The 14,216-nt window shown below is 32.1% G+C and overlaps 1 protein-coding gene across 1 annotated transcript; it reads left to right on the top strand.

Annotated features, from left to right (window-relative positions):
• Positions 1–259: 259 nt before the first annotated feature.
• LOC110687078 (auxin-responsive protein SAUR50-like) lies at positions 260–978 on the top strand. The gene has a single exon (XM_021863706.1). It carries the CDS (start codon positions 397–399, stop codon positions 868–870), a length of 474 nt encoding a protein of 157 aa, XP_021719398.1. The 5' UTR covers positions 260–396; the 3' UTR covers positions 871–978.
• Positions 979–14,216: the final 13,238 nt, after the last annotated feature.

Below are 14,216 nucleotides of genomic sequence, written 5' to 3'. Positions count from 1 at the left end.
GAGTGCCTGATTGTATACTGATTACTAAGAGTGGGGTGTTGTATTCTTGTATAGTGTATAGTAGGACAACCATTGCGAAAAAGACGTTACATAAGCTAAGAAGAAAGCTAAGGGTTTTCCTTCACATGCAACGGTCTCCCTCTTTAATATCACGTCCTTTGTCGTTTCTTCCGCCGTGTCTTTCTTGCCTTAGCCCTTTTCTTCCATTGCTTTCTTATCATCATTAATACTTTCAATTTCTCCTATAAATACCTACCTAATTTAGACCATTTTACACAAAAAAAAAAAAAAAAAAGTGCAACCTTAAGCCTTAATATTTGACCAAAAAACCAACATTGTTCAAACATAATATTATATAATTTCCTACTTCTATATAATATACTAAGCTTGTTCTATATGGCATACTCTAAGCTCATTTCTAAGAAAAACAAGATGATCAACCTTAAATTAGTCATGGAGAAGTTGCAAAGGAGTTTCTTCCTAGGAAAGAGGCTTTCGATGTCCGATGTTGATGAGCTCCAAGATCAACATGATCATGAGGAGGAGGTATGTCACTCTGGAGGTGACTCAAACACGGTGCCTGAGGATGTGAAGGAAGGACATTTTGTCGCGGTGGCTGTTGATGGAGGGGATGTGAAGCGGTTCGTTGTGCCTCTAAGGTACTTAACACACCCTATGTTTCTAGCATTGTTGGAAAAGGCAGCTGAGGAGTATGGGTTCGATCATGGTGGTGCACTTACCATACCTTGTAAGCCAAGTGTGATTGAGAAAATATTGGCTGATAGATGGGATGGAGGTAGACGATCTAGTTCTAGGAGAAGGTCTAATAATTATAAGAGAAATTTCAATATTTTGGTTCAAAGCTATTAGATTAATTAATTACTTAGCTTGTATTATGTGAAATGGGTATATATCAATGCATGTAATGCTTTTCTCCCCTTTAAAGTCTCAAGGTTTTTTGAGGGGTTGTTCTAATTATATACTTATCTTGCTAATTATGATATTATTATTAATATAATAATCTTATGTTTGACTAAATAATAAACGTCTTAACATAAAATAAAATTAAAAAAAATACTACCTCCATTTTCCTATTATTTATGACAAAAAAAATATTTTATGCCTTATAAATAATACCTCTTTGTTGTAAATAATAAGAAACAGAAGTGGTATTTGTTAGGAATATATATAAGTGCCACGCACAAACGATCTGGGACCTATCCCGCAAATATAATACAACACAAACAACAAATTTAGATAACAAATTTTTATATGTGGCTGGCCACACTGTGTGGCCGAGGTTACGCATAATATAGGAGTTACTTATTCAGGGGTTACTCGTTTGGTCAGAGGTTACTTATTCAGGGGTTACTCGTTTTGTTAGGGGTTACTTATTTAAGGATTACTCGGTCAATCAGGGGTTATTCTCACACAAAAAAACGCGCTAACCAACTGAGTAAATTTAGAATAAGTAACCCCTGACTGACTGAGTAACAGCTAAATAAGTAACCCGGAAATAAATAACCCCGGTAAAAACGCAATAACCGACTGAGTAACCCCAGAATAAGTAACTTTTGACCGACTGAATAACTTCTAAATAAGTAACCCATGAATAAGTAACCCTGGATAAGTAACCCGGGCCACACAAAAAAAAAACATCGAATTTAGAAGTAGTAGAGATAGGTATTTATGAGGAAATTTTTCCTCAACATTATTTTGTATAATCAAGTTTATCTTCATTTTAAATAACAAAATAACTCTCTCAATGATTCCAATCACCAGTTATTGATTACTCCTCCTTTATTTGCTCAAACATATCACAAGTTTAATCAATTAATACTTGATGTGGTCGCTTTATTAATACTTGATGTGGTCGCTTTAACATTAAAAACACCTAATTAAACCAAATTTTAGTATAATTCGCAATATATGTTTAGTTGAAAATTTCCTTCAGCTCTGCATGTCGGCCTTAAAAATGCTAGAAAAAGACAAGATTTCTACTTATATAAATTTATTTTTTTTTCCTAATTGATCTTGTCAAAACCTATACAGAGTAAAAATTTGGATGTCAGTTGCACCTAATTAACAATGAAAAGGTTAAGTTGGTGGTTGAAGCCCGGATTAATTTATATATTCTATTACGGTCATTACCCTCATATGAGAGCCCTTTAGGTTTAAAGTACAACCAAAAGGTTAAGTTGGTGGTTGAAGTCCGGATCGATTTATATATTCTATCACGCCCTATTACCCTCACATGAGAGCTCTTTGAGCTTAAAGTGTGAATGCGGCACAGATCCCTTCATACCCAATAGTGCAAAATATTTCACTTGAAAGTGGAGGTGGATGAGATTTGAAACCGTTACTTTTGTGTCCCACCGGCTCTGATACCATGTTAAAGTACCAATTCAACCAAAAACTTAAACTGATGGTTGAAACTCATTATCAATTTATTTACTTTATCATGATTAATACAAAGTTAAACTTGATACACATGTCATTGCACTACTTTGACTTTAAGTATATATGACTAAATATTAATATAAATTACGGAGTATTAAAAAGTTGATATTTGGACCTTTATATTAAGACATACTTTACAATATATTTCATGTACGCCATTTTTCTGTTATATATTACTAAAAAAACAATGGTCAAAGTTAATTTTTGAACTGTGAAAAAAGTTCAATATATCAATTATTTAGAAAAGGAGGAAGCATTTTTAAGTTATTTGATGTATGTGTACTCATTTTGTGCCAAAATTTTATCAAATGTGAAAATAATTAAAGTGATCAAGCCAAAGGTAAACAAAACAAAGTCTACTATACGCCATGTGCCCATGTATATATAGAGTGTAGATAGAAGGATTCAATTGGTAAGCATTATGTTTCAAAAAAATAAAATAAAATTGGTAAGCATTATGTTTCAAAAAAAATAAAATAAAATTGGTAAGCATTAGGATTAGTAAGGGAAAGGAAAGGAATAATTTTAAATGAAAATTAATTTCTTTTCGTTGGTTCTTAATATCATTTCTTTTATTTTCTTTTCTTCTTGTCAAATTTCTACTAATTATACTACCTTCATTTCTGAAAGTTCGATTCACTTATTATTCATGTGGTCAAAATAAAATAATTTTGGTCACATTTTATGAGCTATACAATATAAATAAATTAGCATGTAAGATCAGATTAGATTCCCCTTATTATTAATGATCCAAATATCAACTTAATACAAATTTCATTTATACACAACCGGAGTTATTCATGACCAAAAATGTTTATTGGAGACCGCACAATTATAAAGTGAGTCGTATTTTCAAGAATGGAGGGAATATATAAAACCAAGGTTTATTTCAAACTAGATCCTATAGTTTTAGCTATAATTAGAATTTATAACGGTGTTATGTTTCCTCTTAAAACTCTAGCTAATAGCTAGTGCCAATCAATGATCACTTTAGCATCTGATTTCTGGAGTCCATCATGTACCCCAATGGGTGATCGACAAACAACAAAGAAAATAGTCAAATACAATGTAATGTCATCTCAAAATTGATTTTTCACAAGCTGAAAAAGACACTTGCAAAATTGAATTTGCTAAACATTTTGGAAATCTCTAAATAAATTATTTAGTATTTTTATTGCAAAAAGGGGTGCTACTATCGTCGTTTGGTAGATTAAGGCCAAAACATATAAGACTTTGTTCGATTTATTCCATTTATTTCAAAAAAAAAAATATGTTCTAGAATAAGTCTCTGTTTTTTTCATCATATTTTTGCCGAATTGAAATTATTTTTACTAAACTTAAATTAAATCTATTGAACTGAAATTAATTTACTAATTAAAATTATTTTTATTGAACTGAAACTATTTTTTTTTACTAATTTTCTATTATATTTCTTCTTTGGCGTTACTATTTTTACTAAACTGAAATTATTTTTACTAAATATTATTTCTTTTAACGTGAAGAGAACATAATCTAAATTTAGACTAAGGGTGTGTTCACCTAATTTTCACTTACATATCTGAACTTATCTTATTAGATATTTCGTATTATCTAAACTTATTAGATCTTATTAAAACTTATTTTAGTTGTAAGTAGTATTTGAGTAACCCTTACATGAACTTATTTTTTTTCATGAACTAAACTAATCTTACCAGAATTTATTACACCTAAAATAAGTGAAACAAGATGAACATAATTAAGAAGCCCTAAATACATTTAGATAAGTTTTAATAAGGTTACGTTAAAAAGGAATGCTCAAGTTCAATATATAACTAAAATTAGGCTCTAATAACCTTTAATAAGTTTAGTTAATTAGGTGAAAATTAAATAACCTAGGTGAATATAATACACCATCAAATTCCAAAATCTTTTTGTAAAGATCTGTCCTTGGCTACCTTGATCAGATAGGAAATTTTTAATTATAACACAAATATTTCTTAATAAGAAATGAAATATCATCATTAATTTATCTCCGTGCAACATCTACAACAACAATTATCACTAGGTTAAAGATGATCTAAAACATGTAATTAAAATGAAACCCACTTAGTATTACATGTTTTATTTAATTATCATGAATGTTTTGATGCCGCTTCTATGTTATAGTGATATTAATGTCTTATGTTATACTCCCTCCGTCCCCGAAATTTTGATTTTTTTGGGCATTTTTTATGGGTATTAAGAAACTTAAATGAGAAGTAGTAAAAGTACATTGAAAAGGTTAATTTATATGTGGTTTACAAAAAAGTAAATAGAGAAATATATACAAGTACATGGAAAAAACAAAATTGACATGAAAAAATACTAATTTTGCACAAATATTTTGCAAATTGAAGGGTATTTTAATTTGATGCAAATGGGAGGATCATTTTGGGATTAAATTTTAGTCATAAGGATCGAAGTTTCAAGAACGAAGGGAGTACAAAGCAATTGGAATCTTATTTCGTCTAGATGTTTTAGATTTTCAGCTAATTTAATTATAAAATATTTCTCTTTATAATTATGAAATCTATAATTCAAGGATTAATTAAAACTAGCTATGGGTTCGTTTGACATCGTTGTGGTTTTCTGTTTTTTGGTTTTTTGTTTTTCAAAATCATAAGATTTATATCATATCATGAATCAAAAATTAATCAAACTTATTAAAATCATGATAATTTTGAAAACTAACAACAAAAAAGTGAAAACACCTTTTCCTTGTTTCCTGTTTTTGGTTTTAAAAAAAAAAATACTACCTCCGTTTCATATTTTTTGGAACTTTAGGGTATTATTTGTAAGACATAAAATATTTCAAAGTTACAAAAAAATATGAAACGGATGTAGTAGAAAACTGAAAACAAAAAACGATGCCATAAGTAACTAGGCTAGGGTTTTGCATGTTCTAATATCTGAACTAATGCTATTCGAACAAAAATAATTTTTTCTCACAATTCTAAACAAAATAAGTATTATTTTAAACAAATTTAAGATAGCACAGGCTTTTTGGAACAACAAAATGTTAAAACAAACCCTAATAAGTTAGGATAAGTTGAAATTTGTTCAACTAATAAAAACCTAAATTGAAGTAGAAAAAGTAATTTACTTTTTGCGGATAATTCACATACAAATAGGGTTATTTCGGACAAAATAAAAATGAAAAAATTGCCAAATATAATATAACCTTTGGCCAGTACTTTTTAAATGATACAATATTTGGATTATTTTGTAATAATACAACTTTTAGAGGATGTTCATTTTAAACAAGACAAAATCGAATTTTCGGTGGATTTTGAGGTTAGGAAAGGGGAGAGGATGGGTTTTTGGTGGTGGGGATGGAGAAGGGGGGGAATATCCCCTCCCCTTCTCCCACCGAAAATTCGATTTTGTCTTGTTTAAAATGAACACCCCCTAAAGGTTGTATTATTACAAAATAATCAAATGCTTGTATTATTAAAAAAGAATGGGTCAAAGGTTGTATTATTTTTGACAATTTTTCCAATAAAAATTTGTTATACGGAGTATTCGACGTATAATGTCTAAATTTATTTTAATTTAATATTTGAATTTATTTCACCCCCACCCACCTTCGTTCTTACTATCATCCATATATTACTTAACTATATATTTATTTATCGAAATGGAGTACTTAAAGAACAGAGGGAGTAACTAAATCTTTATCGAACTTACTATTGGCCATTGCCAGAGATTAAGGATTTAAGGGTGAGGGTTTTGTTTGAAAAACCCTTGCCCTAATAGGGCCATATATTTAAGAAGCATATATAGTACCTTTATTAGGACCAAAGGCGACAAAAGTTGAAAAAGTGCTTGCCCAAATAATTGGAGATCGGGATAATGCTACAGTTTTGCGATCGACTTTTCTCATCGCCCCACTCTTGGGTCATCATGATCAAATATTGACATATAGACATTGCTTGTTGTGTTGCTTGAATTTTTTTTTTTTTTTGGGATAATCATGCTATTTAAATTCGATTCCCCTTAATATAAGACTGATCCAAATTTCATATTAAATGATTTGGTCTTTTAATAAATACAACATGAATTTAATGTGTAACCCAAAAATAATAATTTTGTAGTTAGAGGTTATTTTGATCTTTTAAGCTTAGACTTAGATCCAATTTTTATATATACTACTTGTGTTAAAGTTCAATAGTTCTATTAGATCATTTTAAAAAAAATATATTTTATATTAATAAATATGATATGAATTAGAAGAAAAGAATTTGAGAGATTTATATTGTTGCTATGAGTTGTTTTTTAGTGTAAAGATTGAGAACCGTAAGGCCAATCAATGTTGTACTTGCTTGTAGAAAGACCAACTCAACCAAAATTTTAAGTCAATGGTTGAGGTCTAGTAATATGTATTATGCTCTATCACGCCCTTTCACATGATTGAAGTATGGATGTAGCTTGACCTCCTAATACGTAATAATTTTCAACTTTGAAAGGAGGTAGGGGTAGTGGATGAGATTTGAACCCGTGCTCTTGATTTAAAGGTTTAACTCAACCAAAAGATTAAACTAATAATTAAAAGCCAAGAATATATTTTATACATACTATCAGTATCACTTCCAAAACTTTAACTAACTAAGCTAGTTGGCATCTACATTGTTACTAAGAGCAGTTGAAGCTTGAAGATTATTAGTGACATGGCTGAGTAGTGCGAAACTTAGACAATGTTATATGGCTATAGGAGCATAAATTTACATATTCAACACTACTAGAAATAGGCCGATTTCCGACGGACACGTATTTCCGTCGGAAAAATCAAAAATTCCGACGGATTTTTATTCCGTAGGAAATTTCCGAAGGAATATAAATCCGTTGGAACATTCCGACAAAAATTAAAATTCCGAGGGAAATAAAATCCGTCAGAATATTCCGTCGGAATATAACTATATTAAAAAAAAAAAAAAAAAAAAAAAAAAACCAACCCTTAAAAGTTAAAACCCTCCTCCTTCTCTTCCTCTACGCCCCTTGTCTTCTTTTTCTCTCCTTCTCCTACTCTTCCTCTACACCCCTCCTCCTCTCTCGTTCTTCTTCTCTTTCCGTCATTTTCGCCGACACCACCAACACCGAAATTAACAACAACAAACACCACCAATGCCGATATCAACAACAACAAATTTTCGTCATTTTCGCCATCAACATCAACAACACAAGGTTTTCAAGTCAAATTCGACCATGAAAACTCTAAATCTAGAGTTTTCATGGTCGAATTTGGCCTCGTAAACCCAATTTCGAGGTTTTGTGTGGTCAAATTAAGGTATTATCTTTTTTTTTCAATTAATTTTGTTTTTTTCCGGTTTTTTTTTTTTTTTTTGAAAATTTATGGTGGTGGTGGTGGATGTTGGAGTTCGGATTTTAGTGGCTGGGTTGGCGAGGTTGTGGTGGGTAGATTCGGGTTTTGGTCGGAATTTTTTGATGTTTTTTCGGGTGGTTTGGGAGGGTATGGAATATCGAGGTGGGTGGTGGTGGTTTGTAAGTCTGGCGAGGTGGGTGGTGGTTTTTAGATCTGGCGAGGTGGGTGGTGGTTTTGGTGGTGGTATTTGGGTGGTGGGAAGGGGATACGGGTTAGGGTGGTGGGTGGCTTTTTCGGTTGGATGTGGTGGTGGTGGGTGGTGTGGGAAAAGGGGTTGGACGTGGTGGTGGTGGGTGGTGTGGGCTGGTGGTACGGGTTGTGGCTGGTGGTATGGGCTGGTGGTGGGAGCTTTTTTTTTTTTGTTTTTTTTATTGACTTTTCCGACGAAAATTTCCATCGGAATATACCTCTTTCGACGGAAATTTCGGTCGGAAATCTTTCCAACTCCGATGGAAATTTCCATCGGAAAATTGCGACGGATTTTCGATTAAAGTAAAAAAAAGCGCCGACAGAAATAAATCCGTCGGAAAAGGTCGAATTTCCTACAAAGGGTTTTGCGACTGACTGATTCTGAGGAATTCCGTTGGAAGACTATTTTCCGACGGAATTTCCGATGTTTCCGATGGATTTTTTTTGTCGCAATCAAGCTGTTTTCTTGTAGTGCAATAATGAAGATGAATACAATTTTTTATTTTTTTTCGTCCAAAAGTCAAAATGTTTTTTCTGTTTTTTTTTCTTGGTCACGAATTTGAGATTGAAAATCAGCTAGTCCCTAATTGTCAACATAATTAGCCGATTGCGAATTCTAGCAATCCCTGCACGGTTCTTGTAATTTAATGTGATCGCCGAGGTAGCATTTAGAACTGAAACTTGGTTTCTTGTGAGATTAAGCAATTGTAATTTCATAAAACCAATTTCTAATTTTTTTTTTTAATTTTTTTTATTAATAGGTAATACTTCGTACTAAATATTTATAAATATTATCTCTAACTTCTTTGGATTGTTATATAGTCCTATTATCCTAAATAACAAGTCGGCATAAGTATGTTTCAATAGCAAGAGCCAAGAAGAAATGACTTGATATGGAACTCTCACAAATTTCATCACGTTCATGAATACCCTACAGGCCTACATACACAAAAAAAAAATAAGTGCATACATTGACATTTCACAAAAACTTGGACCCTCTTATTACCTTCTTAAATTATTTCTAATTATCTTTTTTTATTATTAGGGTACATTACGTAACCAAAAATTAAAAACCATGACTTCTAGAATCAATATAAGTAGTCTCAAACTAATTAATTCGAGTTTGAGTTGTGTAAAATTTTAATTCGAATGATATATCTCCCTATAAAAGCATATGTTAGTGCATGTGTATGTTACCAAAATTTGAATTGAAAGTAAACAACCTTTAAATAGTTAGATGTGTGATTGATCTAATCAGTCAAATGTATTATCATGACTTATTAGTTATGCAATTGTATGTCTTCAAAAAGTATACTCCCTCCGTTCTAAAATGATGTTCTTATTTAGAATCTTTGACTTTTTAAAAATAAGAGAGAATCTTTTTAATTTCTCTCAATGTATAAGAACAAATATAATTATGTGGAATCTAGTTTGATTCATCTTGATGAGTACATTATTAATATCTAACTTTTATAATTTTTGCTAATGTGATACTAAAGATATTTGCGATAAAAGATGGGTAAAAAATTATATCGATTTACGTAAATAAGAACATCATTATAAAGCGAAGGGAGTGGTAAATAATGGAGTAATCTTGAAATAAGCTAAAATTTTGAAAAGCAAATTGAACGTCAATCATGTACAAGAGATACACTTAGGGCGGTTCGGTTACCCTATACAAATCAATGCAATAGCAACAACTAAAACCAGACATAACCAATAACATTATATATACTAATAATAGTGATAAGGTTAGGCATAGCCAATCAATTATAATAAGCTCAGCTTGAAAGAGATGTGTTAAGAAGAAAAGTGCATAAAAAGCGCAAGTAGAGCGACCAGGGGGGTTCCACGTGGAATTAGACGAGTGCTAATTGGTGGGGTTTTTGATTAACTCATTTATAAATATCTAGCTGGATCTTCTCTCAGATATTTTTCATTGTCTTCTTAGAATATTTATTATACTAGGTATTCATTGCCAACTTTCAAGGTTGAATGAATATGTCCCTTAGCTAAGTAGAAAGGAAACATGACGGTTTCCTTTAAGCATCTCTATTGGGGTATGATTGAATGTATGGACAATGGAAGTTATCCAAGAAAATAGTGCACATTTCTAATTCTCTATGTGTTTTTTGTACGGAGTACTAGTATATTGGTCCTTAGTCTCACGAGTAGTAACTACTAACGATACTAAGTTATTTTACTAGTAGTGTTACAGGAAACAATGAAAGCTGCAACTATTTTGATGATCAGTTTATAATTTGAAAAAGTAAAAAAAAATAACAGTATAATATAGAGTTTGTAAAAGGTGATAAGTTGATAACCAAGATCACTTTAAATTTATTGATATTATAGATTGGCGAAAAGTTGCTTAATTGTACTTATATATGTCAATATGATTCATGATTTTATGTAATAGAAGTGAGCTGAGCTAGAATTGCTTGTTTAATGTATTGTCTTAATTAACATAAGTGTATTTGGATTTATTGAAAACAAGAACAGCAATTTTGCTATCATAGCATGACATTGTTTAATTAGTACTAGTACTTCATTATTAGTAGTAGTACAAGTATATACGTAATAGTAATGATGAACAGAATTTTCATTAGTTATGATTGGTACTGTACATTGTTAATTAGCATCCAAAAGGTACATATTAGTAGGGTAAGAACATAGCTTACTAATTAAATCAATGGGCCATAATATAAATACTCATTTAAAGAAATGGACTAACACTATATAATGAAATAATGATCAAATAAGACCATAATTTGCACATCTAAAAGTCTAAATTATGCAAATGAAACTAGTACGTCAGTACTCAATTGGTTACGTCGAAGTTGGAGTGTGACATACTGATATTATATATGCAAGTGTATACGAAGTAAGTCAAAAAAGTAATGTCCATTTATGAATAAATATTTTCCAATCCGGCCGGAAAATATCTTGTCTTTGGAACGTACGCATCATAATAGCAAAGGACAGGACAGCAACAGTGCTACAACATAACAAGTACAGTAATTCATTTAGACAGGAATCAAAAATAATTTATTTTCGGAGGATCAAAGTTTTCATACTCTTATAAATTGATATCGGGATTCGATCATTCAATTTAGGGGTCGTTTGATTGAGGTTAATAATCAAAAGGAAAGGAAATGAACAGGGCTCATTCCCTTTGTTGTTTCTTGTTTATCACTTTGTCATTCTCTTTACTCATTTTTATTTTTGGGTTCACCCAAAATTATTCTATATTGATTCCCCACCCCCCTAGCCTATTTCCTTAGTGTTAGAATCCGACTCCCTTCTATGTATTAGATGCCCTTTTAATACTTTTCTAGAGTTTACATTATGTTTTCTAGGCCTTAGATCCCATTATTGTGTTACTGACATCTCAGTGTTTACTAGGGATTCTATGCATGTACAACTCTAAGCTCTTTAAAGGGTGAATGATGGAATGAAATCAAGAAGTCTTCTACTAGGTGTTGCTTTGTTTTAATACTTGTCTGTTGTTAGACCTTTATAGATATTGTGTCTTACTTGCATAATTGTTCCGATCCCCTTCTCACCAACTTGATGCTATAAGAACTCGTGGTTCGGTCCCGCTTGTGCCAGCTTTGAAGTATCGCCCGTCATAAGCCCAACCACCCACACTCCGTCGGCAAAAGACGTGAGCGCTCTTGAGTTAAATTGTCCGCTTGTGTTGCTTAGTCTCACAAGCCCCGTTTCCGCACAAAGGCTTGCACTCTTGCCGCCAAAAGGCTAAAGCGCGCCGCACGTTCTGGTGCCCAAAATCCCGGACCGTGACACTTAGCCACCACTACATCACCATACCCACAACAGCCACCTCCCTTCCACCACTACCCTCATCGCCCACAACCACCTCGCCGCCCCTTCCCCGCCCATCGCCCCCCAATAAGCCTTCCCCTCCCTCGAAAACCTCCCCCCATCGCCCTTTTATCTTACCCCCACGACCCAGTCACCTCCCCGGAATTCGCCGCCCCTCGTCGCACCTCCCCCACCCATCACCGGAACTCGTTGCACCTCCCCTCCCTAGAAAACTTTCCCCCCCCCCCCACCCACACATAACCCTAGAAAACCCTCCCCCTTCCCTTAAAATCGTCGACTGCCCCTCTGCCCACCTTCGAAACTCTACCATTAAACTTAATGATTAAGCTTAATGATTGAAGTTCGGGACAAGAAGTTTACATACTATATCACCTTATGGGGGGATTAATAAATTTTTAACCTAGCTCAAAAATAATTTAGATAATTTTACCTTTTTTTAATTGAAATGAGAGTGTTGAGGCAAGTAGGTCGAGGTGCTTCACAATGTGAGATTTACTTTCACACAGTGAGGAACTAAGACTTTCCTATATATGTTAAGGCTCCCGCTGATCCTCCTATGTTTCGTCCAAGGTTATTGTATGAATAAATTTATGTTCCTAATAAATTAAACCTATCATATATTCAAGCATGAATAATATTGTCACTATAATACACCAATGGGCTGTTAGCCTTATAACTCATCAGTGGAGACAAAAGGCGTTAAATGTTATTGTATGTACATGTTACATGCCCCGAACACTGAAAAGTAGCCACCGATTAAGTGATGAATTTAGTGTTATGACCGTGTGAATTGATATCAATTAATTGTGCGATAGTATTTTCTTTAGGCATAAGTTTCATTGAAATATATATATATATATATATATATATATATATATATATATATATATATATATATATATATATATATATATATTTATATGGCCCATATTATATGATTATTTATATGTAATTTTGAGGATGGATGAGAACACTTATCACTTAATTTTCACAAATTTGAAAATGCTCCTCCAAATTTAAATCAGCATGAGAATTTTAGAGAAAGTAACTTAATAAAATTTGTGAGAAAGTGTTGGGTATATGAATTACAAATATTATGTGATAATTATTTTATTAATATAATTTGTACTAAAAAAAAAAAAAAGGAACGAAAAACATGAATGACTTGTTAGTCACTTAGAGGTTAGAGCAACAAAGAGACAATACAAACATGCAATTGATGTCTAACGGTTGGGTCCAAATCGGATGCCTGGTTGCCAGCAATAATGTGCCTTGACTCTTCGGTATTCAATAGAATTTAAAGAGCACATAGAGGTTGTTGCTTGTTAGTTGTTGCACAAACACTTGCACCATAATTCAATCAATTTAAGGGGATGCAATAATTCCAATTGTTATTTGTTACTCTAGTAGTCTAGTTAGTTTTATAAGGGACGAATTTTTAAAGATAACAAAACAACCTAGCGGACATGGCTTGTGTTATGATTTGGGCCGAAGCCTAATGTTGAAGAGAATTTTCAGCATAACTTCTTATATCGTATATGGACTTGTATGATCAAAATAATCAAGTATACAAAAGACTTAAGCAAAAATCTATAAGCTTGTTTAAGTTGAGGTTTATTAAGGGTCTATTTTATTTACCTGAATTTAACTTATTTGATCTTATCTGAATTTATTAGACCTTATTAGAACTTATTTTAGTTGTAATTTGATCTTGGGCTACCCTTATCAGAATTTATTTTTCCTGAACTAAACTTATTAGACCTTAAATAAGTGAAAATAAGGTGAACAGAACAGACCCTAAAGATCCTCCCTTTTCAATAAGTTCCAAGCCAAATTACATTACTTGATCTCATGTTAAAAGGGAGGGTAATTTTGCTGAGCATCACCTTGCTAGATTAGTGTTGTTTAAATATGATTAGGTTTAGAAATCATTATCATAAAAGATGTATCCTCATATGTACTCATAGATAAATTGCCTTTTGATTAATAAATGCATTAATCATTTGCTTCAAAAAAAATATATATTATGGGCGTCCATGCAATATTCGCTACTTCGTGAAAAGGTTATATCCCTACTCAAAATTTTAAATACTACTTCCGTTTCATATTATTTACAACGATTTAACATAAAGTGTGAGTGAAAAATGTCTAATCGTTGCAAATAATATAAAATGGAGGTAGTAAAAATATAGCCTTATATTTTTGTATTTTGAAGCTAGAACAAATTTTAAACGACTACTAGTATAAATGAGTGTTCTATCAAATACGGAGTACTTCATGTAAATGAGTAGTCCTTAAGTAACAAGTCAAGTACGAAATAATA

The sequence above is a fragment of the Chenopodium quinoa genome, unplaced genomic scaffold (genome assembly GCF_001683475.1).
Source record: "Chenopodium quinoa cultivar QQ74 unplaced genomic scaffold, ASM168347v1, whole genome shotgun sequence".
In the NCBI taxonomy this organism is placed as follows: Eukaryota; Viridiplantae; Streptophyta; class Magnoliopsida; order Caryophyllales; family Amaranthaceae; genus Chenopodium; species Chenopodium quinoa.
The sequence above is the reverse complement of the archived record's forward strand: the minus strand, read 5'-3'. Positions and strand labels throughout refer to the sequence as shown.

Excerpts from the sequence above, each read along its gene's own strand:
- LOC110687078 (XM_021863706.1), top strand. The coding sequence starts at position 397 with ATGGCATACTCTAAGCTCATTTCTAAGAAAAACAAGATGATCAACCTT.